The sequence below is a fragment of the Gobius niger genome, assembly GCF_951799975.1.
Source record: "Gobius niger genome assembly, chromosome: 7".
NCBI lineage: Eukaryota > Metazoa > Chordata > Actinopteri > Gobiiformes > Gobiidae > Gobius > Gobius niger.
Genome location: NC_136858.1, coordinates 5270848 through 5297467, shown reverse-complemented (window position 1 = coordinate 5297467; position 26620 = coordinate 5270848). Strand labels below are relative to the sequence as shown.

At 43.3% G+C, this 26620-nt stretch overlaps 1 protein-coding gene across 1 annotated transcript in view; it reads left to right on the top strand.

Moving 5' to 3' along the window:
• Nucleotides 1-1124: 1124 nt before the first annotated feature.
• The window catches only part of LOC306965119 (high-affinity choline transporter 1-like), a gene marked incomplete at both ends in the record, with an annotated part of 33955 nt that continues 8459 nt past the window's right edge, over nucleotides 1125-26620 (top strand). Inside the window, 4 exons of the mRNA XM_079559362.1 lie at nucleotides 1125-1308; nucleotides 14502-14615; nucleotides 20280-20435; nucleotides 23941-24089. Coding sequence (XP_079415488.1) covers nucleotides 1125-1308; nucleotides 14502-14615; nucleotides 20280-20435; nucleotides 23941-24089 — 603 coding nt within the window. The remainder of the gene's footprint in view (nucleotides 1309-14501; nucleotides 14616-20279; nucleotides 20436-23940; nucleotides 24090-26620) is intronic.

The window sequence follows — 26620 nt, the reverse complement described above, 5'->3', positions numbered from 1 at the left end:
AGGCGGGGGCCGACAGAACCTGCTCCAAACGTGCGTGCATGTGTGTGTGTGTGTGTGTGTGTGTGTTTGTGTGCGTGTGTGTGTGTGTGGCATCACGACTTATGAGTAGCTTAAAATTAACGTGTGTCAACGATCACATGACTTCCCTGTAACTTATGACCCATGTACAGTATGTCGGACGTAGCGAGAGTGAGGAGTCACGTGCCAAGTTGGGGTGATTTGGGGGGGGTCTGAGCCTGCCGGCCATGATGGTAGTAGACTAATGAATGCCTCCAGAATTTCACGCATTTTCCTCGCATTCCAGAGCACTTTAATTTTTGCCCATTTATTTTTAAGGTGGGACAGAGACGGATCTGCGAATCTGCCACAGTAATGCTAAAATCTGATTCTAAATGTAGCCATTTAGTTTCATTGCTTAGATAAGGCTGATCTCATTCCTCTGTTTGGTCACGTCCACCAGGGGTCCAGGCCAGTTGAAGTGAAGTCGACTGCTCCGCTGGGACGGAGCCTGACCAGCGCAGAGACAGGAGCCATGTTGCAGAGTAGACCGACTAATCAGCCTGGGCCCTTGGGAAAGGGCCTCTATCACAAAGTTTCAACAAGCTCCAATGTTCACGCCTCGCCTCTACCTGCTCCAAGCCCCATCGACTTTCCAAATATTTTTGTAATAAACCAAATGAACTGTTCCAATTGCTGTGGTCTCCTTGTACCCTAGTGTCTGAACATGGGGGTGTTACACAAGGCAGACTGGAAAGTAACAGAAATGCATTCTGAGAAAATGGCTCTTGAAATCACAATTTTCCAAATAAATCTATGGACAAACATTGAATCAGTGAATTTAACATGTTATTGTGAAAATAATGTAGTTTTTTTTCCCAGGTGAAAGTTTACAGTATAATGACATAGCCATGTGGTTCAGTCCTGCTTTAGTCTTTGTACATTCCTGGTTTAGCTTGTCTTAATCTAAACCAGACCTGACAGCAGTCTTCCCATACCTGTCTCCTCAAGCAGCCTGCGGCTCATTATATCACACCTGAGCTAAGCCCCGCCCCCTCACCTGTAATCCCTCAGCCTGTCTCCTCTCTCTCACTCTCTCCTCTCTGGCTGCCGCGCTCGGTCTCAGCATGGCTCTGAACGTCCCGGGGCTCATCGCGACCCTCCTGTTCTATGCCTTAGTGCTGGCCATCGGGATCTGGGCCTCAGTCAAGTCCAAACGGGACCGGGGGCAGAGCCAGGCCCAGCACAGCGACATGGCCCTGCTGGGAGACCGCAAGATCAGCCTGCTGGTGGGCATCTTCACCACCACCGGTAAGCGGCCAACTCTTTACTTTCAGTTTCAGCGCCTGGTCACACATATTTACTCTGTCGAAATAAATGACGATCAAACTTGTGAAATGTGGGTCTGGTGTGTAGCGCACAGCTAAATCCACAAAACAGCGCGGCACTCAATGTGTTAAAGTCCTGCGTATGGGGCTTAAAAATAGAATAAATAGAAAAACCTTATTTTGGAGCCTCAGCTTTGATATTTTAGGTTTCATAATTTGAAAATATGTCTGTAAGAATTAAATAGTGACAGTGAGATGCAGCAAGGCTGGTGAAGATCTTGCTCCTCCTGCTGGCAGCTATAAGAATAATTTGTGCAAAAACTTCCTGGTTGGATGCGACGTGTGAGCAGCTCGAGCAGTCCATGACAAACACACTTCGAGCTCAGGACGGCTCAGAGACGATAATGTTGGATTATCAGTTTTGGGGTTTGAACAATGACATGAGTGTAATCAGGAAGTACAGAACGAGGCACTGACACCGTAGAAGAACAGCTTTGTCTGAGGATGAACTGAAAACTGTGTAAATGTAGTGAAATACTGTTCCAGGTCTGTCTTTGACATTAAAACCTCAGGACAGTCCATCAGCCTGGCTCCACATCATGGAGATGGGTCCCCGGGCGCGGCACTGCCGTCGACCACTGCTCCTGACGGGTTGCCCCAGCGGCATCGAAGGATGGGTTAAATGCAGAGGACAAATTTCCCTACGGGGACAATAAAGTATACAAACAAACAAACAAACAAACAAACAGTCCACTTTAAAAAGTGTGAAACAAATGTAATTACACTTGTAATTTCAAGATTTAAACTCGTTATTTCAAGATTTAAATTTCTAATTTCGAGATTTAAACTTGTAACTTTGAGATTTACACTTGTAACTTTGAGATTTACACTCATAATTTCAAGATTTAAACTCGTTATTTCAAGATTTAAATTCGTAATTTCGAGATTTAAACTCGTAACTTTGAGATTTACACAATCCGTGTACCTTTCGATCATTAGTTATTCCGTTTCAAAATAAAATCAGAAAAACAACATTTCCATTTGTTTTTTGTTTTTTTTTCCCTTTCTAAACTTGAATTAGAAAAAGAAATCTTGTATACGTCAATGTCAATGTGTTTGTTTTGGTTCTAGTTGTTTTAAATTCCCCCCAAAATTATGACGTTACTATTATTTCGTTTTATTATTGTTTGCGACACCGGAAGTGAGGAGAGACCTCAGCTCAGAGCCGCTCCTACACTTGTTTGGAAAGTTTTATGCATATACTTTTTAAAAATTTGGCAACACATGCAGAGATCAGAGATGCTTTATATTACCACGGAGGGAATGGTTGCTCAGAAATATCCGTGAGGAGATTCTGCTTGGAAAACAACCTTAAAAAGCTGGGCAGACACTGTGCGTCTCTGTCATGCAGTGTACAGGGGGCTACGAGCCACGAATAGCTGCTCACGACGAACGTACGAGTGAAAATCGCACGGTCGCAAGGTTTTCAAACATGTTTGATATTTTTTGCGAGTCGTGCGGTCCTGGCCCTGTGGCAGCGACACTGAAGCCGGCGGAAAGCAGCGCGAACACGGGGAAATGCAGCTGCAGGCGCCGGGAGGAGAGGACACACGCGTTATCAGTCCCTTCGCCAGACGTCAGTCTTAAGGGGGGCATATGAAATCCACGGGGGGCACATTTACTATTAAATACATATTTTTCATGTGGTATTCACGTAGCCCTGGCGCACACTGATCATTACATTAAACATAATCAACCGCAATTATGACCAGACCAACTACAGCTGCAACATGAGTCCTCGTGGAGGAAACGTCAGCATGTTGCAGGTGGCGTTTCTCCGAGTTGAACCTCCTCATCAACACATCCTCTCACTCAGACTTGAACTTATGAGCGAGGTCCTTTTCAGAAGCAGCTGAATGAGCTGGGCCTTGCGTCTGTGCAGAATACTGCGCCAATGCAACGAAAACAGGTGTCTGAGTGTGGAAAACGACCGGACTCTGGGGCTGTAGAACGAGCGCCTGCACCTCCACACCCCCACCCCCCTCACCACCGTTTTGGACCATGAATATGGCTCGGTCAGTGCTGTTGCCGCGTCCACTTTTCAGTCTTTCTCAGCCTTCACTGAAAGCTCCAGGGTCTGAGTGTAAAACGCACACTTCGAACGCGGGGACTTTTCGGTGGACTTCAGCGCTTTGTAGTAAAACACACACGAGCACCTGTCACTGCCTTTGCCTCTAACGAGCCGGGACTGGAAATGAGCATAAAGAGGCGACATCGTGGACTCTCAGCTCGGAGGATGATCGTTAATACGCCTCTATCATATCAGCTATGTTTGATTTTGTGCCCAGACAACACGGGAGCCGTGCGCAATTGCGCACGAGCGCAGCTTGGAGGGAACCGTGCCAGAGAAAGAGAGAGAGGGATGAAATGCCGCCGGTCCCCTCTCTCGGTGTCAGGGGAGGAAATAGTTAGGCTACTTGTTGAGGAGTTTGGGCTGGTCTCTACTCGGGCAGAAAGCGCAAAAGTAACACGGCGCACGTAGCCTATCTTTGCCCAGTTTGTAGTGGATTCTCGTGGTAATACGGCGTATACCTGCGTATCACGTAGACGACACCACATCTGTGTCTGGGGGGCACAAGCATTTTGGGGGACGGGCACGGCCCCCTATGGCCCGCCCATAGCGACGGGTATGCGCGTTATTATATTTTTTTATTCCTCTTCGTCACTTTAGTTGTGCATGATTACTTTGCAAAACAAAAGTCACTGCTGAAGTGGGAAGGACGGAGAGAGGAGTGGCAGAGGGACAGTTTGTGAATGCACGACGGGAAAGGGTTTTAGAGCGCGGCTCTGGGGAAACAGAGAGAGAGAGCTCCCGAACGCTCCCGGCACCAGCTCTCCCGGGCCATGGGAGAGAAAAAGGCGCGTGGAGTCCGTAAGTGAGGCGGGTGCAGGAGCCCCGACACTCACATCTTCCACCTGTTCACTCAGCTCCGCTCTTGGCCGCCTCCGAAGCGACATCACCGCCCACTGCCTCCTCCTCCGTCCCGGTCACCTCAGCTGCTGCTGCAGCTCCACGAGGAGCTCAAAGTGAGAAGCAACGAGTTTGAGAAATAAAAGTCCTAATGAAATAATAAACAACGGTTACAGAGGAGATCGCGTTGAAGCTCGACCTCTTTTGCTTAAGTTTGTTTTTGTTTCTCTCTTGCGCGAGGGAGAGAGAGGCAGAGAACAAGTTACTCATCATTTCCAGTAGCAAATCAAACCGAAGCAATAGTGAACAAAATAACGGAAGTTGTTTTAGCAGTGTTTGTTTCCACTGCATAGCAAAGAAATGGGTCAATATTTTATTTAGAATTTTTTGCCTTTCCAATTTAATTCAGAAAATGGAAATACAATAAAACAACCACATAATTCGTTTTTCTGATTTTATTTTGAAACGGAATAACTAATGATCGAAAGGTACACGGATTTTACACTCATAAAGATTTAAATTCGCTATTCCGAGATTTAAATTTGTAATTTCGAGATTTAAACTCGTAACTTTGAGATTTAAACTCGTAATTTTGAGATCTAAACTCGTAATTTTGAGATTTAAAAACTCGTAATTTTGAGATTTAAATTCGTAACTTCGAGATTTACACTCGTAATTTCAAGATTTAAACTCGTTATTTCGAGATTTAAATTCGTAATTTCAAGATTTAAACTCGTAGCTTCGAGATTTACACTCGTAATTTCAAGATTTAAACTTGTTATTTCGAGATTTAAATTCGTAATTTCAAGATTTAAACTCGTAGCTTCGAGATTTACACTCGTAATTTCAAGATTTAAACTTGTTATTTCGAGATTTAAACTCATAATTTCGAGATTTACACTCATAATTTCAAGATTTAAATTCGTAATTTCGAGATTTAAACTCGTAATTTCAAGATTTAAACTTGTTATTTCGAGATTTAAACTCATAATTTCGAGATTTAAACTTTTGAGATGTTACATAAATCATTTATGTACAAGTTAAACAGTTTAGGGCCCAACACTGACCCCTCATCAAATCAATAAATAACCCGGCAACATGGTTTTTGGAGTCAATGGAATTGGTTAATGAATTAATTTGTTTATTAATTAATGAATAGGTTGGTAGATTTGCCTTAAAATTGAATGGGGAACCAAAAACGAACAAAATAAAAGTAAGAATTTCTTGAACCATACGAATTGACCCTTAGTCTGAAATAATAAACACAGACATTACCAAAGCAAACTGTGGTTAATGGAGGTTTAATTATCAATATTAATTAACAGTCGGCATTAAATATTAAAATGCAAAACAGGATAACCTAGCAGGTTTACAGAATGAATAATCAGATAAAATGTTCTAAAAATGTTTCTTAAAAGTCGGTAGGTGAAGTCTTATTGAGCCAGGTGAGATGCACTTACAACCGTAAGAGAAAGGCTTTCCACACCAATTATGGTCCAGCGTGGGCTGGTGTCCGACGGCCTTTGGTCGTGATCTCTTGGGTGGCGAACTCGAGCGGGGACCTGCCTCCAGCCCCTCTGTGCCTTAGTCAAATTAGCTTGACAAGCTAGACTCAAAATGGTTGCGCTGAAAACGCAGCGATCAAAAATGTGGTTGTCTTGTTGGAAAAATGCAAATGTAAAAGAAGTAACTGGTCAAATCACGTCGAAAATGACGGGCAAATATTTCTGTAAATTAAGGAACTGGCTTATTACTCAAATCGGATGTTTGAGTTTCAGTCTTAAGTCCAATTCAAAGGTCAATAAAGAGTCCTCACCTCTGTGGTGAGATATAAAAGACAGGATCATCACAGTCTTCATTGTCCTCAACTTTGTTAGTTCTGACCGATCAGTCATTCACAGGCAGGACAGGACGTTAAAGAGTTTCCAGCACCACCAAATGGTGTGGCTCTTGGAGTGGGGGCTCATATCTTGGTATGCGGTAACCACAGCAATAGGGCATAGGTCAAAACTCACATGCTACAATGTGAATAAATAATGATAATTAATTGTTATTGATCATAACAATTATTCTTCTTGTCATTATCAATGAATGAATATCCAATTTCATATTATATAGTCACATTGGACATTAAATTCTGTCATCTTGGCTTGTTGTCATTACTATCCACTATTTATTATCATTATAATGATAATGACATGCCCATACTATATACCCTATCTAGTGAGATGTGTTAAAAAGCCAGAGTGTGTAGTGTCCTGTAGAGAGTGGGAGGAAGCCCTCAATCAACAAGTCCCCACCCAGCTGCCCTGACCAGTTACCTCCTATACTGTGTGAAGTGTTAAAAAGACGAGGCTTTATGTGCCTGTCGTAAGGGGAGGACAGATCCATGTCTTGCCCCCAAGTTACTGTTGTTTAGTTTGAGTAGCTAAAGCAATGACAACGGAGCAACAACAGCAGCTATATTTGTTAATTCTATAATTTGGACAAACATGATGGCTCCCAATTGCAATCTTTCAGTTAGAAACAGAATTACTTGCAATTAACAAGCAAAAAAAACATATATATATATATATAAAAAAATAAATAAAAAAAACTCTTCCTCACTCTCCGCAGGCGGTCTCTTTTCCCCCTGCTTGGGTCCTCTACCAGAGGCCTGGGAGCTTGAGGGTTCTGTGCAGTATCTTTGCTGTTCCTAGAACTGCACTTTTCTGGACCGAGATGTCTGATGTATTTCCTGGGATCTGCTGGAGCCACTCCTCCAGTTTGGGGGTCACTGCCCCGAGTGCCCCAACGACCACGGGCACCACTGATGCCTTCACCCTCCAGGTTTTCTCCAGCTCTTCTCTTAGCCCCTGGTATTTCTCTAGTTTCTTGTGTTCCTTTTTCCTGATGTTGAAGTCACTTGGTATTGCTGTGTCGACCACAACGGCTTTCCTCTGCTCTTTGTCCACCACCACAATGTCCGGTTGGTTCGCCATTACCATTCTGTCCGTCTGTAACTGGAAGTCCCACAGGATCTTGGCTCGGTCATTCTCGATCCACCTTTGGAGGTGTTTCCCACTTTGACCTTGGGGTTTCCAGCCCATACTCTGCACAGATGTTCCTGTACACTATACCAGCCACTTGGTTATGGCGCTCCATGTAAGCTTTCCCTGCCAGCATCTTACACCCTGCAGTTATGTGCTGGATTGTCTCATTGGCCTCTTTGCACAGTCTACACCTGGGGCGTAGACCCTGTGAAACTCCACACTTGACATTTAAACATCCAGATCTGTATTCTCCCATTCTTACAAACTGTGTTCTTTCACTCAGATAGCTCTTCACCCATTGTAAGGCTATACCCCTGATACCGTAGCGTTGTAACTTTCTGAGTAGAATTGCATGATCTATATAATCAAATGCTTTGCTTAAATCCACAAATATTCCGATTCCATTCTGATCAAGAGAAGATGATATTTGTTCAACTGTATCAATAAGTGTCAAGGCTGTGGAGCGCTTAGCCCTAAAACCGTTCTGGCATAGTAAGCTTTGCTTATTTATACATTTTTCCTATTGATTATTGAAGAGTTTTTCAAGAATTTTGGAGAATTGCGGTAACAATGAAACAGATCTGTAATTATTAAAAGTATGTCTGTCTCCTGATTTGTACAGTGATATCACTTTAGTGGAATACATGTTTGTATGTGGCCTTCCTTGTCAAAAGAAATTTTAATGTCCAAGAAATTCAACTCTTGCAGACTGTTTTCCAAGCTGAGTTTGATGTTTGGGTTTGTGTCTTTCAGGTACTTGTGGAAGTCCAGTGGTTGATCCTTAGATCCTGTAGAAATGAGCAAGAGGTCATCGTTATATATCTCCCATAGAATTTAATGCAACATAGTTGGGGGTGTAGCATGCTCCCATGGCAGTCCCCTTTATTTGTTTGTAGAGATGATTCTGGAACAAGAAAATCATTTTGTTGAGGGTTCATTGTGTGAGGGTGACAATAAAGTCGGTGGGCGGTGTCATGGGGTTGTCTCTTTCTTCTCTTGCCTCCAGACCTTCTTGGTGAATGATATTAGTGTAGAAGAGGCTTTCTACATCCATGGTGACTAGAAAAGCATTCTGAATATGTTGTAGTTCTTAAGTTTGTAGAGGATGTGTGTGGTGTTCTCGCGGTAGGCCTCCAATGAGGCTGTAAGCAGTTTTATTACATAGTCGATGTATTGAGACACTGGTTCAGTCAGTGTGTCTTATAAAAGGTCTGCCTGGAGGAGAGTTGATGTTTTTATGGATTTTTTGTAGTAGGTAAAATGTAGCCGGTTTGGGACTGGGTGGCAAAAGGAATTCAAATTCATGTTTGTTTATCCACTTTTGCTCAAGTGCATTGTTGAGAATGTTGGAGAGCTCTGTTCTTATGGTTTCAGAGGGGTTGGACTTGAGATGATTGTAATATTGTGTAATTGAATTGCCTGTGCGCCTCCTGTGTGTAATGTGTCTTACCCCAAATGACAGAAGCGCCACCTTTGTCTTGGAATCTCTGCTAATCTTTTGTAGAATGATGTGGATAAAAAATGTTAACTGTAATGTGATTTTAAAGGCACACTGCATAACATTTGTGTTGTTGCCAATACGCAGATGCTGTTCACTTTTGATGAAAATGTTCAATTTTGGGGGTGTAGTCAAATGATTCTCTTAAATTTTAGCCTATAAGTCAACTGAAATGGCATGTCAATTTAGTCGACTAAATGTAAGATTAATTTAGTTTAGTTTATAATATTTATTATAAGCACATTTTATCAAAGTCCTCTGCTCCATGTTTGTTCTCCACATAAACAACCTTCTTTGGCAGTCAATGTAAATGACATGAGGCTCATTCAAAGTTTGGATGATTTTTGTCTCCTCTTTCTTTCTAATATTGTAGTCAATGAAAATATCTGCACAATTTAGTCATAGCTTTAGCCTCATTAGAAACCTTTAATCAAGTTTTAGTCTCATAGTCAAGGCTAATGGGGAATAAACTAAAGAAGAGTGGCTCATAGTGGGAGTAGCTACAGCAGAGCACACAGATATTCTGAAGAAGGCTCAGTTACATACTCAGTTGAAGTTGATGTAACGCTTGCATCAGCAGGCCCCCAGGTCCTGAGTGAGTGGATACAGTAGTTCCACTCACAGGTCGGGAACTGTCATGTCCTGAGGCATAACACTACTGTATTTCTCTGTACAAGGCACTAAACTGTGGAGCTGAAGAGACAGACGTAACCATCGCTCGTCCTGGGTCTCAGAGCGTACAGAGAGACAGAGACCGTCGTACGACCAAAGACAAGCAGTGACCAACATCAGTCATGTCTGATATTTTGAAACGCTTAACAGCAAATGTTCCAGTGTTAATTTGACACTCACTCACAGTGTAAGTGACAGTAACATGATAGTAAATACAACGTGCTCTTTGCTTGTGACAGGTGACCCTCTGGAAGCACTCACTTTCTTCTTACACGAACAGCACACAGAGTAAAAGGTTTGGTTATTCTTTCCACTGTGAGTCAATCTGGAAGCGACGCAAACTTCAAACTGATGTGAAAATGAAATGAATTGACATTAATTTTAACAATGACTTTTCATGTTCCTTTCGAATGTATCTAATTTGTGTATTCTTTGAAAATGTCATATTTTTCACATTTTATTTTATGTTTTGTGGGCCCTCAACACTAATTCATAATCAAATCTAGCGCCAACGTTTTTTTAAAAAGGGATATTTCAGAATTTTTGACATCGGGCCTTATTCCCTAGTTATCCAGTGTTGTTGATTTTTGGAGATATATGTGTTTTTTAATTCATGCAGTCCTTATATTTGAATGGTTTAGTGGTGCTAGGCTAGTGCTAGGCTAGTGCAGGTATATGGTAACTAGTATCCTGCATTAAAAACAGTCTGACCCAAGCACAGTGCACCTGAGGCAAATCACTTATAACACCAGACTACCCATATAAATGTCTGTGTCGACTGAATAATATTTTAAATATAACCATTTTGCATTTAAAATAACTTATATTTGAGCAGCTTCAGCTTCCTGGTTGTAAGCTACGTTGCAGCGGAGTGATCGGCCCGGTTACCAGATCTACAGTAGTTTGTTTACCTGCGGCCGCATTACTACATGGGGAATTCACAAAGGAGCGTTCTACAAATCAGATATGGCAACATTTGGAGGACGACCCCATGATTTAGAAGAGGTTTTTAATGCAGGCTACTAGATACCATAGCCATGCACTAGCCTAACGCTAGCCTAGCACCACTAAAGTCTTCAAATAAGGACTGCATGAATTTTAAAAAAAAACAACGGAAATCAACAACACTCTGGATAACTAGGAAATGAGGCCCTATGTCAAAAATCCTGAAATATCCCTTTATGTAATAGTGACTCAGTATTCCAGATTTCCTTTCATTTTAATGTAACCATGCTGACTTTTGTGTTAATAAACGTAGGCGTTTTAGTAACGCTTTTAATCACACATTAAAGCTACTCTAAGCGATCCCGGCCGCTCCTCCCCCACCTCTACAAACCGCCAGAGACAGCAATGGCTTCACTAGAAAAAAATTGCATCTTAGAAAAATTGCTTGAATTGTGCTTGAAATAAGACTTATAATGCTGATTTTGAGCAAATTTGGACTCGTCTCGAAATAAGATTGCCAATGGTGCAAGCATTAATACGCTTAAAATTAGACAAAATAGTCAAAGACAAGAAAAATACGTCTGGTTCCATTGGCAATCTTATTTCAAGACGAGTCAAACCCGTATCAAAATCAGAAATAAAAGTCCTATTTCAAGCACTTTTGAGTCATTTTTGTCGAAGATAAGATTTCATTTTTCCCAGTGTTCCTCCGTGCCGTTCTCTCATTAACCCATTAACCCATTTAAGATAGGGGAGATAAGTGTTCCACTCTCCTACGCCCCATTCATAGTCATGGTCCCGAGAGGTCTGTGAAATGAGCATGGCTTTTCAATCTCCAACTCTGAAGCCTGTTCCTTAAAAGGCAAAAAAGCGGGAATCCACACCTGTGTGGGGCGGGTGGACCAACTACAAGCCTCCACAGTGCTCCAGTGCCTATATGACACCTACCCTAGTGTTGTCACATGGCTCATAGTAATAAAAAAAAAAAACATAACTCTTTTAAGCAGTGCTAGGAAGGTGTAAATTGGAATCCTGCTTCCAAATTGTCAAAGAGATGTTGGCCTGTGCCACTGATTTCTGTAAGTCTTTAGCTGACACTCTAGGGTTCTTTTTTACCTCATTAAGCATTCTGCGCTGTGCCCCTGGATTCATACAGGACGGCCACTCTTTGGAAGTGAAGCCAAACTGTCTCCTTTTAGAGACACGTTTTCTAACCGTGGATTTTTTTTAACATCAAGACTTTTAGAGATGGTTCTGTAGCCTTTTCCAGCTTTATACAAATCAACATTTCTTGATTGTGGGTCTTCAGAGATCTCTTTTGCAGGGCTGCCAACTCTCACGCTTTCATCGTGAGACACACGCATTTGGGTGCCTTCACACGCTCTCACGCCACACTCCTCATATCACACGCTCAACCAAAAAATATCCTTGACTTTTTGCAGTGAGCGGCTGCAGATGGGCTGCAGACGCTTTATTTTGTCTGTGTGCCTGTCCACGGCTCCTCTGGTATGTGTGTGTCTGTCGGCGGCTCTAGTGATGTGATATGAACGGGTACGCGGAGGTGAACGGCTCATTTTTTGTATTATTCGAATGCACGACGCGCAGGACGTGAGCGCGGCCTGCGGAGAAAGGGTTTAATAGAACGCGGCTCCAGGGAAACAGCGAGAGAGAGAGCGCCCGAACGCTCCCAGCACCAGCTCTCTCGGGCCATGGGAGAGAAAAAGGCGCGTGGGTATGTGACGAGGCGGCTACAGGAGCCCCGACACTCACATCTTCCACCTGTTCACTCAGCTCACTCTTCTCTTGGCCCACTCCGAAGCGACATCACTGCCCACTGCCTCCTCCTCCTCCGCCCCGGTCACCTCCGCCGTTGCGGCTGCTGCCCCATGAGGAGCTCAAAGTGAGCACACAATAAAAGTCCTAATGAAACAACGGTTACAGCGGAGATCGCGTTGAAGCTAGACCTTTTTTACTTAAGTTTTTTTCCCCCTTTTGCGCGACGGAGAGATAGGCAGAGAAAAAGTAGTTACATTGAATAATCATATTCAAGGTTTAATAATCAAACAAAATACAGGGATCAAATGTTCATATTTTGTAACGCTTGTGCTACTTACTTTTTGTTGGTAATAATTGGAACGAGTGACTCAGAGAAACAGAGAAATTGTGTCACTGTACCTTTTGGCAGGGCTGTAACATGAAGGGGGCCTCTGGGCATTTGCTGAGAGGCCCCAATTTGAAAGGGGCCCAGAAATATAATTCTTTAACACCAGTAAATAGACCAGCTAAAATTATTATTTATGATCTAAAATGCACCAGATTGCAGGAAATCAAATCTGAATTCTAAAAAAATTCTTAGGGGAGGACCCCCAAACCCCCCCTTCAGAGTGCCCTCCCACACTTTCAATGGTTCTGATGGTCATGTGGGGTGCTGCCAAACCCCCTCTAATCCATCATGCAGCTCCTGATGTGCTCAGTCATGTAAAATGTATACTTGTTTTTGGCTTAGAACTTGATTACGAGACACTATCGCCATGAAAAAGGCCCCCCAGCTCGGGACCGACCAAAGTCTCACTCAAAGTTTGGTGAAAAGTTGGCAGCCCTGCCTTTGAGCGGGGCATGGTGCACATCAGACAATGCTTCTCAGCATTCTTAACTAGTTTGTAAGTGATAAGGGCAGCTTTAAAGGAATAGGCCACCTTTTTTTACATACTAAGATATGTTCTTACCTAACCTTAGCCGAGTTAATATATTCCCGTCTGGTCTTTGTCCGTGCGCTCTGTCACGCAAACGGAGCACATACGCAGCCTCTCCCACATGTGATATAGCTCCAAAAAAGCTCACGATAGAAGCTACCAAGCTCTTCCACGTGTTCCCTATTTAAATAAAGTTACGTAAAGTGTTGTCATGCGAAGTATATTTACACAGAAATGTAACATGTCGATTTTATAAGCAGATAAAAAGGGGTACTATATTGTGAGGCGTAATGATATGAGGAGCACAACGTCCGCGCAGTAACTCCTAAAGACTTCCCCCCGCTCACTTCCGTCAATAGAAGCTGTGTGACTTGTAGAGAGCCTTTTACAACAAGCAGAAAATGTATTTTTGGAAAGCGCTCTCGCATTCCTACCTCATGGTAGAGGTCCTGAGTCCTGTGTCGTCGTCCGGGGTGAGTTGGAAATCTGTGAAACATTACTACACTATATACTTTCTTTATCACAGCCCGGCACGATGCACGTAAAAGGCATTGTTCACAAGCTATCGACGCTTCTTCAACTGCTCTCTGCTAGCTCTCTACAAGTAACGCAGCTTCTATTGACGGAAGTGAGCGGGGGAAGTCTTTAGAAGTTACTGCGCGGACGCTGTGCTCCTCGTATCATTACGCCTCACAATATAGTACCCCTTTTTATCTGCTTATAAAATCGACATGTTACATTTCTGTGTAAATATACCTCGCATGAAAACACTTCACGTAACTTTATTTAAATAGGGAACACGTGGAAGAGCTTGGTAGCTTCTATCGTGAGCATTTTTGGAGCTATATGACATGTGGGAGAGGCTGCGTATGTGCTCCGTTTGCGTGACAGAGCGCACGGACAAAGACCAGACGGGAATATATTAACTCGACTAAGGTTAGGTAAGAACATATCTTAGTATGTAAAAACGGTGGCCTATTCCTTTAAGCCACACCTCAGTGACTGGACTTCAGTTTGGCTCACACCTGACTAAATGTCTGCATAAATGTCTCTAATTAGCTCTTGGAGCATCATTAGCCAGGGGGTGTACTCACTTATTCCCCGCTGTCCTGTGAATGTTAACATGTTATGGCCAATATAAATATAACATATAATTATGTAATTGTTTGGGTGGTATTAGTTGAAGCAAACAGTGTTTACTCAGAAAGTCTGAAGGGTTCTCATACTTTTTTCTCCCACTGTACATATGGGACTGAAACACAATTCAACTCTGTTTTGTTTTTTTCTCTTTCTAGCGATAAGGAACCAACATGATGAATAAAGCTGACAAGTCGGGACATTGACTGTGTGCTCACGTGTTTGCAGCGACGTGGGTTGGTGGGACCTTCATTATCGGGACGGCGGAGACGGTGTATGACCCGGGACAGGGCCTGATCTGGGCAGTGATGCCGCTAGCTGCCACTGTGGCCTTCGTTCTGGGTAAGGCCATCTGTTTTGCTATGGGAACATGCATGACAGACAAAACCCCGCTCCAGAACTGTCACTGTCCTATCATACTTCACAAACAACCGTTGCCATCTGTCATTCTCCGGATCTTCGGACAAAGAAAATAGTGAAGTGCAGCATGTTGTTTTCCCTCTGACAGCTGAAAACAAACCAGAACTTGTAAGACTCGTTTACCATCCGTCTTGTCATTTGGTAAGAGTTTCGTGAGCGACATCATCATAAAAAAGCTGTTTCAGAAGCATGTACTGTAGTTGCTCTTAGCTGATCCTCCTCCATAGCCAGGACCAAGGGCTCATCCATGGGCCACTGTCCGAGCAGACTGCTGTCCCTGAGGGCCGACAGTATCCTCGGACTGCGGCCTGTTGACAGCCCGTGGTTGCAGCCTGTCACACTCTCGCAGTAAGAGCCATGTCCTCAGGCTTCTGTGAGGCGGTGTCGGGACACGGGGCTTAAAAATGAGCATGTAATTTTCGGATTAAAATAAGACATGTTCAATAAGAGGCTGACAGGCAGCTGGTACACTCTGTTCCTGTTGGTCTAGCTAGCCACAATTAAGTTAACAATAACACTTTTTTCAATACTAGACTAACAAAAGAAGAGAACCGTGGCTTATATTTGCTTATATTTGCTTATTTTAAATATATTCCTCCACTGCACAATGCAGGCCATTTAGCCTCGATCTGTAGAATATCACGCTGGTATTGCACCCTAAACAGTCACTAACACGCACTTCGCCCCCGTTATGACATGTGGTAAAGTCCACTTCCTGATGAAGCTAGCAGCAGTGACTAAGGGGGCGGGGCTTTTGTCAAAGGTCAATTCCAAAGTTTCATTGTGGACCTGGCATCTCTGATTCATGATCTTCTGACTATTACACATCTTAGATTCAGATTATCCAATCATCTGCACGCTTTAGACCCATCATCAAACAAAATTAATCAGAATCCAGTATTTATGATCAGATTACATTACACACCCGTATGCCCTCCTTTTAGTTAATCAGAAGACACAAGAGAACAGGTTATTATCTGACTGTCTGACTGGTTTTCTGATGCGTCATGCTTGCCCAGCCTGTTCTATTGTCCTTGACGGTCATGTTGTTTTAACAAGCTACAGGGTGCTGTTCAGGCCAATCGCCATATTGACAACATTTTAACAATTGGCTTTAATATTGCTTTGGAGTTGATGGTGACCCTCTCGCATATTTGTCTTTCATGCATGCATTTGAACACTTGATAGAAGACAAAACTGACAGTAATCAGGACAGACTTTACTACCTGGAGCAGTTTACTACAGGTCTACCAAGGGATCTTGTCCGCAGCTGTTTGCACATGAATATGAATAGAGGCTATGCTAAAGCCGAAAGTCTCTTCAATTGATTCAGCAAAAATAAAAGCTCGAGCTGAACAAGCAGCTCTGATAGCTGAAGCAGAAGCCATAAAGGTGAAGCACAGCTTGCAGATGGAGGAAGCAAAGCTGAAAACAATGCTGGAGGAAGCAGAGCTGGCAGTAAAGATCGCTGCCTCAAGTGCGAAAATGAAAGCATTGCAAGAGGAATCAGATGATGTAAAACAAGGCGATCGTATGAATGAATATTTTGAGGAGCACAAAGACACAAGTAGGTTCAGCGTTACAAAAATGGACACGAGCGATACCAATTTCCTGCCACTAGGGGCAATACCAAAAACCCCTTTGCAGAAAACAATGTTTATTCTCCGTGGTTGACCACAAATTGGGTTTTCTTTTATTTAGTTTGTTACAAAACAGTGTCTCCTCTCCTCCCCAACTACTGACACCCACAAACTGCCCACAGGTGAGCTGATAAGGCTGCCTGATTAGGAGGGAGGGTCAGAGGTCACAAATAAAAAACAAAACAAAACAAAACAAAACATACTTCATTCCAAAACAAATAAACTGGCCCCAACACAGTAAGAATGTGAGGAGACAAGGGGCATGTTTCACTTCATTTATTGCCACAGTACACCATTGTGGCACGGGTCTGCACATGGCCCAAACGTAATCCAAGCAAAAGCACATGTTCACCCACTCCCTCCCCCTCACCCCTTCCCGAGGCTCCAGGACTCTGTTTGAAGGAAAAGGGTTGTTACATAACATGGCCATCGGCCATGGGTGTCTGTCCAGCCCACATACGGCCCACTTAATGCGGCAGGTCTAGAAGTGATCTATCCTTAGCTGCAAAGTCTGCGTTTAGAAACACAGAAACATCTTATTCGACGGATCGACTGATCTCAAGTGATTTCTGCTTTTTCCATTGGCATTTGCATTTTTATCTTATCTTGGATTAGTTCAAACCGACTCAAATTCAACATGAAGAACCTTCATTCAAGTGATTGTAAGTCATTTATCTCATTTTTTTTTCCAGTGCACTGCATATTTACAATACTGAGCAAATCAATTACTGGTCTAAGACTGCTCTCAAAGAGGAAGGCCTACCACGTTTACCATTATGCTCAGTGAAGGCCGCAGAAAACATTTTCATTCACAATTATACAAATACTGTTTTTTACATGATGCACAAAACATTTATTTGTTTATCATTTTCTTTTGTGGTTTCAACTTAGTCAGAATGATTTGTACATTTGGGGTTGCCAGTTCCTATGGCTAAAACCAGGGTGCCGTAAACCGATGGCACCTTAGAGCGAGTGCAGGCTTCCTTTGCAAAAGTATGATTAATATTACATTGTGATGACATTAGAGCATCAATATCAAACTGGAATGGGTCTGGTTTAAATAGGTTGAGAAAACTGAATATTATATATTATAGTATACATTATAGTATTGACTACTGATTGGCTAAGGTGCAAAAGCCTGAACCTATCACTGTAATAGTCTCGTCTGAAAATGTGATATTTTAACTTTTGTGGTTCCAAAATGTTGGCAACCCTGTTTTTATGTAAATATAAGATGTTGAGAACATATTTCATGAATATGCCACTCGCATATCGCCTTCGTTTGTTTTTTGTTTAAGAAATATGAAGAGAATGTTCCCAGAAAAGTCACATTTTCAGCCATGAATGTACAGGACTGTGTCTCATATAAAATGAAATATCTTCAATATAAAATAAAATTCTCTCATGAAATTGGCATTGTGTGTGTGGTTTGACTTGGTACTATCAACGTACAGGAACTGGTTTATTATGTGAGTGCTGGGAGTATTACTTTTATCCATGTTAGGATTAATAACTGTATTAAAATCACCTCCTATAATGATGGGGAAGTCAAAATGATTGGAAATGATGGATATGGGGCGGAAGAATTGTGGGTTATCTGCTTTAGGTGCATGGATACTACAAACTGTTTTTGGATTATTGTTCATGGATATTTTTATGATGATAAAACATCATTCTGGTTAAGGCGAGACACGGCAGGTGAAAATATTTTTCACACAGTGGTCAATGTGGAGATTATTAGCTAGTTTTCTCCCTTAACATATTAGTAGAAATGTCCTCACACACGTCACAAAACATTAGGGCTGGTTTTCTCAAAATTAGGTTTTCGTTCCACTCACACAACAAGCTCAGCACTTTAGTGGCTCCGACAGACACCACACGACACACAGAATTGGACTTAACAATATTTTGTTTGTTTCAGAGGGATTTTTTATATTCTAATTCATTATTCAGCTTTGAACACTTAAAAAAAAGTAAGTAAAGTGAAATGATTTTTCTATTTGATATTTATTTACAGTTTTTTTCTCTTATGATTAGCTCATTGAAAAACTGAACAAGATCCAAAATCCCATCTGAACCCATTCAAACCTGGCTCTATCCATTATTTAGATTTAGTCGCTGAAATTATAGGCACTCTCATTCTTTATTTTTATTTATTTATTTATTTTTATATGAAAACTTGCAATACATTTTTTGTCACATTTATGTCCGTAATCTATACAGCAGAAGTTTCAAATTGATATATCTGAATCTCATTTTTTCTCAACTCCCCTCAAGTGTAAATGATCCATTTTTATTATTTATCATGATTTAAAGTTTTTGCTGTTTTTTATTGTAATAGGATGAAAAGACAATGTGAAAATGTTTGAAATGAAGCATATTTCTGTCATGAGGTAAATAGCTGGGGCATTATGGGTTGGATGTCAAACCGGTGTGTGTGGATGTGTGTAAGGGGGAGGAGTGTGAGTGAATGATATGGGCATATAGGAGTGAGAAAGAAGGAGTACACAATATTATGCAAATTGTATTTCAGTGTCATAAAGGTAAAAAAAAAAAAAAAACTTTTTCAATGAAGCTCATGGATGGTGTTGTGTCTCAGGGCTCTTTGAATCACTGACATCAATCTCAGAGACCTGATTCAGAGCACACACAGGTTTGTGCAGATAAAGGCACAATGAGGACGGTTTCTTCCAGACAAATACATCAGATTAAGAGAACAGCTGCTACAAAGCAGCAGACAGGTATTTGAAGCTGCTGGTGCCTCTGGAGTCTCCCGAACATCAAGGTGTCGGACCCTCCAGAGGCTACAGTTGTGCATAAACCTTCTATCCGGCCTCCCCTAAACTGTTTATTGACGTTCATGAACAGAAACGGCTGCAGTGGCTCAGAAATACATGAAGACTCATTTTCAAACAGTCTTGTTCACTGATGAGGCCGTATGACCCTGGATGGTCAGATGGATGGAGTATTGGATGGTTGGTAAATGGCCACCATGTCCCAACAAGACTGTGACGTCAGTAAGGAGGGGGCGGAGTCATGTTTTGGGCCAGAATAATGGGGAGAGAGCTGGTCGGCCCCTTTAGGATCCCTGAAGGTGTGAAAATGACCTCTGAAAAATATGTGGAGTTTCTGACTGACCACTTTCTTCCATGGTACAAAAAGAAGAGCCATGCTTTCCCGAACAAGATCATCTTCATACATGACAACGCACCATATCCTGCTGTAAAGAATACCTCTGCATCACTGGCTGCTATGGGCATTAAAAGGAGAGAAACTCATGAAGTGGACCCCATACTACCCTGACCTCAACCTTATTGAGAACCTTTGGAGCATCAACAAGCAAAACATCTATGAGGGTGGGAGGCAGTTTTCATCCGCAGCAGCTTCCGACATCCCATGAAGAAATCCAAGCAGCTTAACTTATCTTGTCAGATATTTTTATTTGTAATGCCGTGAATAAATGTTCATTTAGGCGACACACTAAAGCTAAGCAAAAGTATCTTAACTCTGAAGTCTCACTATATTTGTAATATTAGACAAACAAAAACTATCCCAGATGTGTTTTCTAGATTTTCTAATGAAAATCAGGAGCGCCTGTATCCCTGGGCAAGTTCTTAGTCGCTAACTTGATCCATTGTTGCAATGCACTGCTAGCATGAACGCAGCGGCAAAGTCAGGGCAGTGATGTTTGAGCTCCTGCATCTGGGACATGTTTTGACGAGAGAGATGACCTGTGACTGATGGATTACTTTTCCTCTTCTCTTCTGTCCACTTCTCCGCTTATTCGCAAATATCAAAAGCCATCTCAAGTGAGCGAATATGCTTTTTATGCAAATTAAGGGTTTAATTTTGTGTTTCCATCCTTGTTACTTCAAGATGCACATGAAAATGGAGTGATGGAAAGTTAGTTAGTGATGATTGACACTGTAAATCTCTGTGTTTGCAGGCGGCCTGTTCTTTGCCGAGCCGATGAGAGACAGGAAGTACGTGACCATGATGGACCCGTTCCAGTCCAAATATGGAGACATCCTGTGTGGGCTGCTCTCCGTGGGACCTCTGCTCTCAGAAATCATCTGGGTCACCTCCACACTCATCAGCTTAGGTATGGGATAAGATGACGGCCGTGAGGTTTCTGGAGTTTCAGTTGGCAAGCCCCAAAACACTGACTTCAGAAGGAAGAGGAGACATTCTTCCACACGGCAAATATTCCACTGTCTAACCTGCCAGTGTTAGGAATTGAGGCGGCATCTATAAAGTGTAAATAAGCATAGGAACCTCCTTCTCCTTATCGTAGACCTGGGCGTGCGTCATCGTCAGCCATGACAAGGAGCATCTGAATGTGTCAGTGCAGTTTGGAGGGAGTTAAAGGAGCTGTGATGCTTCCTAGGAACCTCCGGATCCTCATCAGCCTTCATTATGGAGCAAAGAACAATCCCACAATCCACTGCTGCCCCTCAAAGGTTTTTAAATTCGTCCGACGAGTGTGAAATGATTGACAGTTTGCCTGCGTTTCATTTATTGTAGTTTCATATGGCAGTGACCAGTGACTAGTGACCAGTGCAGTTTACAAAGAGTTGTTTATTTAACACATCATTCTGACATTTGTGCAACTGCTCAGAGTATATTTGTCCGCTTGGTAATTGCTGTTTAATTCGTTGCAGTGCACGAGAAAAACGAACGTATTTTGTACAATGTTACTCCCTGGTTGTTTCCTCCGCTGGGTTGGGAAAGCTGAAGCTCCTGATCCTAACTGCCAAAGGTTCCTCAAAGTTTACCTCAAAGCCTCAAAGGGTAAGATAAGATAAGATAAGATAAGATGGTACTTTATTGATCTCACAGATGGAGAAATTGCATTCGATGAGAGAGCATCCGGCAGCAGCACCCATTCAGTGCGCACCACTCTTTTAGTTTTAAGGAACTGCAGAAAAGAGATATCTTGCCACTAGATGCAGCCTTCCTCTTTAGGTCAGACACCATGGGAGACTGTCAGGTGAAGGAGCAAATAATGGAACGACGTCACTGACCAGAACCCTGGCCGTGGACCAGTCCAACCCTTCTGGACCAACAACATGTCAGTGTTGTTTTTGACAGCCCTTTTAGTTTTAGTCTTGGACTTTTGGACGAAAATGCTATTCAGCTTTAGTCACATTTTAGTCACTTATAAACAGCTAACCTTGCAATCTAGACTTTCTCGGTGATGGAGATGCAGAGCTGCCAAGCTGTACTTCATTATCGCATTGGGCAGAAACCTCTTTATCCACATTTTTCAAGTTATATTTTTTTTCCATGAATTGAATCCTCTACCAATTCAACACATTGGCTATTTTCAACTGTAATCACAGTGATAAAGGAATGGTTTAAAGTAGTGGTGGGCCGTTATTGGCGTTAACGTGCTGCGTTAACGCGGGACTCTATCGGGCGATAACAAAAATATTGCCGTTAATCTATTCTCAAAGCTGGGTTGGGAGCTGGGTCTATACTCTGCAAGCTATGATGACTTTCACCGTGATATTTTAAGGTCAGCACACACTACACGACTTTTATGCCCAATTTTGGACGCACAGGAGAAACGTGAGTGATTATAGCGTCTCCAAAGCGACACACAGAAGCAGCGGCCACTGACAGAGTGAAAGAGACAGAAAAACACCGCAGCCCCTCCATGTTCATTTCTCTTTCAAAACAGCGACACAAACAACTCATTTCATGGCCACAGCCCCACACAAAACAGCGCAACTTTATCACCAAAAGTTCACGAGAGCCTTTTCCAGCTACATTTCAACCGCGAGCAGAGTTTAACCGCGGCATTTACAGAGTTTCTCCGTTAGCTTCTCTTTCTCCACTCTCCGCTGTCTCCTCCGCCTCGCGGCTGAGGTCCGTCTCCTTTTCTTATCAAATCCAAAGAAATATGTCCCGCATCTTCGTGTTGTCGAAATTTATCTCCATTTTGACAGAACTATCGCCACGTTGAAGCTCGTAGTAGCAGCAGCTGCAGCAGCATTGAACTGCGTTGTTGTGACAGTGATCACGTGACACTGTTGACCAATCAGGAGACACGCACAAACAGAGGCCTATATTTTCTGATCTGGTAAGATGGCCCACATTGCCCGTGAATAAATACTTGGGGACTCCTGCCACAGCTGTCCCATGTGAGAGACCTTTTTCTTTAGCAGGTCATAGTGTGCAGAAGAGGAGATTTAGTTTGTCACCAGAAAATGTGAACAAGCTGAGTGACCGGTGGAAGAAGGAGAAACAGCTTGGACTGATTGACACAAAGCTACTGACTGTAAACAGTTCATCAGTACCTCTTATGTAGTAGGCCTACAGTTCAAAATTCATGTTTAACTGAATAAACAGTTAATAAACAAGTGCATCTTATTGAGCATGAATTATTTTCATCACCAATTATCATAGTAGAACGTTCTCATGCAGTTTGTGATGCATTTTGGAAACTCGTTCTCAAAGACTTACTTTTAGTCATTATTTGGGTAGCACACATATTCTGAATGGCTTCGGCAGAATTCAAGCCATTTTAATCTAGATTAATCTACATTAATTCTAAAATTAATCTAGATTAATATGTCGTTATTTGGACAACCAGATGTCTGTAAAGGAGTTCTGGTCACTGGGATCTGGATGAGGAGAAAACAAAGAAAATTACTCTCTATACAAAGCACATCTGTAAAAGTCAGGTGAATGTGTGTGTGTGTACTGTATATTATAGTAGTAACATCAGTAATCGCTGTTTTGACGCTTTGCTCAAGAAGCTTTTCGATTTGGGAAACAGGAGAAAATGTCTGAAATGCTCATTTTCCCTCCACATTTCAGACTGTCACTGGAGTCAAATATGGTTTGTCATAATGACGATCTACACTTGCTACTTAGCCAAAATCCCTTTATGTTCAACAAATGAAAGTGACACAAACAGACGCTATTGACGCAACCAAGCTAATATTAGCCTGAAGTTAGTAGACAATTTGCGCCAGTAGGTATATGTAAAACCTTAAGCTTATCATGAAATGTGTCACAAGCCGATAGTGGAGTAAAATGTAATGTATATGACATGTCAACAGCGTGACTTGTTTGTTACCGTCGAAAGAATATCAGCATGATGAACCTTCAGGTGCTGCTTGAGGTTGGTGGTTTTCTTCCCACCTAGTTTGTGGCCACATTAAGTGTCATCTTGTCATTTCCGACCACCAAGCCCGTTTATTGGTGTCACCGCCATGGTCCTTCCAAGATGTGTAGCCAGTGATGAGCCACAGCCGCAGGTGTGTTGTGGAATGTGGTGCGCGGCATGGCAAACAAGGACAGGAAGCGGCCGCATTGCTGATACTGTTTAGCTCAAAACAGATTTCACTCAGAATAGGCAGAAATGACATGCCTTGTGAACGTCAGACTGATAATAATTTCCGTTCTGTCTCGTCTCGTCAACGAAAACGTCTCATCTTGTTTTAGTCAACTAAGAGCCATTTATAGCTAGTCATGTCACGTTGTTGTTCAAGGATTAAGGTTGGGAACGTCTGGTCTAACTCACAGTTTCCCTCTAAAGTAAGTAAGTTCTGAGTGCTCATGAAAGCGTAATATTGTGTGTTTCCTGTGATGTGCAGGAGTGACCATGAGCGTGATCCTGGACCTGTCCTACGGAGTGTGTATCTGGATCTCCGCCACTGTGGCCATCACCTACACCCTGCTGGGAGGACTTTACTCTGTGGCCTACACTGACATCATCCAGCTCACACTCATCTTCGTCACCTCTGTACGTCCCTGACAACACACACATCTCTCTGAAACTGGTCCAGCATGTTTTTGGAGGTAGGGGAAACCTTCTGAAACGGTGCAGCGCCTCCTGGGTTTGTCCCTTTTTTAGGGCATGGTGTCCTGCACTGGTCAAGCTGTGAGTCTTGCCTGGATACCTCCTTGTTTCTCCCTTTTTGGTTTCCTGTAGCACCTCTTGTGACGCCTCCATTGTGCTGCAGGGGTGGGAGGCTCTTGGTGGCTCTTCAGTGTTTCAGGAGAAGAAATGTGTCGGTCTCAAATGTCTTTAGCTCATAAGATAGCTGTTTGTTTACTTTTAAAAAGCTGCTTTCTTCAGGACCATTATGGACCCCAGCATCCAGCAAAACAGTGTGGAACAACACAAATGCAGTTTGCAGAAAAAGGCAAACAACGCAGCTCCACTAAGAGAGAGGGAGGTTGCTGCTTTTTTACACATTAAAGCCTCGTTAGAAATCATTCTTGAATATACAGAGCTTTGGGGATTTTTACTTCCGATACAAATTGGCGTCTAAAAGTGTCCTCTGAGCTAAATGCGAACTCAATTTCTGTCAAGTTTTTTGCTTTTTGTGGGTCAGATACACTCCAGTGGCCTCTGAACATCATCCTATAAGGTGTTAACGATAAAGAAACCACAGGAATTATATAAATACCATAAAACAGATAAAACATACCTCCTCATACGTTAGTAAGAATGCTGTCACTCTGAATTCGGGCATTCTGCTCTCCCAAAATTTCATCCACTGAGCGGCACTGTGATAAAAAAGACACTGTTGGTCGTGCAGTGCACTTCCTGTTGATGGCATACTGCATGCCTGTGAGGCAACTCCTGCTGTGATATTGGGCTGTACAAAACTGGATTGATGGAGACGTCAGGGACAAGTGATTTACGCTCACATTCAATCTGCTTAAGGTCCGGTACGGCCTCCGCGATCTTAGAAAATCATTAAGACCAATGTTGCACACCCACACGGCTCCGTGAAGTCCAGGTCCGGTTACCGAGGAAAAAAACATTACTCCATTACCAGTGACACAGGGTTAAAGCATCCACTTCACTGAGAATCCTTGTAGTGGCAAGTATGGCTTTTGTTTACAAAAACTACCTATACTCGCACCAAGAGAGTGACCCCACTTCTGCTCTCGCCAGTGCCGTTTCTGTGCCTGCTGTAGGCCTGGTGTTGTTCTGGTGTTGGTCTGCTGTAGGCCTGGTGTTGTTCTGGTGTTGGTCGGCTGTAGGTCTGGTGTAGGCCTGGTGCTGGTCTGGTGTTGGTCTGCTGTAGGTCTGGTGCTGGTCTGCTGTAAGTCTGGTGTAGGTCTGGTGCTGGTCTGGTGTTGGTCTGCTGTAGGTCTGCTGTAGGTCTGGTGTTGGTCTGCTGTTGGTCTGGTGTTGGTCTGGTGTTGGTCTGGTGTTGGTCTGCTGTAGGTCTGGTGTTGGTCTGCTGTAGGTCTGGTGTTGGTCTGGTGTTGGTCTGCTGTAGGTCTGGTGTTGGTCTGCTGTTGGTCTGGTGTTGGTCTGGTGTTGGTCTGGTGTTGGTCTGCTGTAGGTCTGGTGTTGGTCTGCTGTAGGTCTGGTATTGGTCTGCTGTAGGTCTGCTGTAGGTCTGGTGTTGGTCTGGTGTTGGTCTGGTGTTGGTCTGCTGTAGGTCTGGTGTTGGTCTGCTGTAGGTCTGGTATTGGTCTGCTGTAGGTCTGGTGTTGGTCTGCTGTAGGTCAGGTGTTGGTCCGGTGTAGGTCTGGTGTTGGTCTGGTGTTGGTCTGGTGTTGGTCAGCTGTAGGTCTGGTGTTGGTCTGCTGTAGGTCTGGTGTTGGTCGGGTGTAGGTCTGGTGTTGGTCTGGTGTTGGTCTGCTGTAGGTCTGGTGTTGGTCTGGTGTAGGTCTGGTGTTGGTCTGCTGTAGGTCTGGAGTTGGTCTGGTGTTGGTCTGGTGTTGGTCTGCTGTAGGTCTGGTGTTGGTCTGGTGTTGGTCTGGTGTTGGTCTGCTGTAGGTCTGGTGTTGGTCTGGTGTAGGTCTGGTGTTGGTCTGGTGTTGGTCTGCTGTAGGTCTGGTGTTGGTCTGGTGTTGGTCTGCTGTAGGTCTGGTGTTGGTCTGGTGTAGGTCTGGTGTTGGTCTGGTGTTGGTCTGGTGCTGGTCTGGTGTTGGTCTGCTGTTGGTCTGGTGTTGGTCTGCTGTAGGTCTGGTGTTGGTCTGCTGTAGGTCTGGTATTGGTCTGCTGTAGGTCTGGTGTTGGTCTGCTGTAGGTCCGGTGTTGGTCCGGTGTAGGTCTGGTGTTGGTCTGGTGTTGGTCTGGTGTTGGTCAGCTGTAGGTCTGGTGTTGGTCTGCTGTAGGTCTGGTGTTGGTCGGGTGTAGGTCTGGTGTTGGTCTGGTGTTGGTCTGCTGTAGGTCTGGTGTTGGTCTGGTGTAGGTCTGGTGTTGGTCTGCTGTAGGTCTGGAGTTGGTCTGGTGTTGGTCTGGTGTTGGTCTGCTGTAGGTCTGGTGTTGGTCTGGTGTTGGTCTGGTGTAGGTCTGGTGTTGGT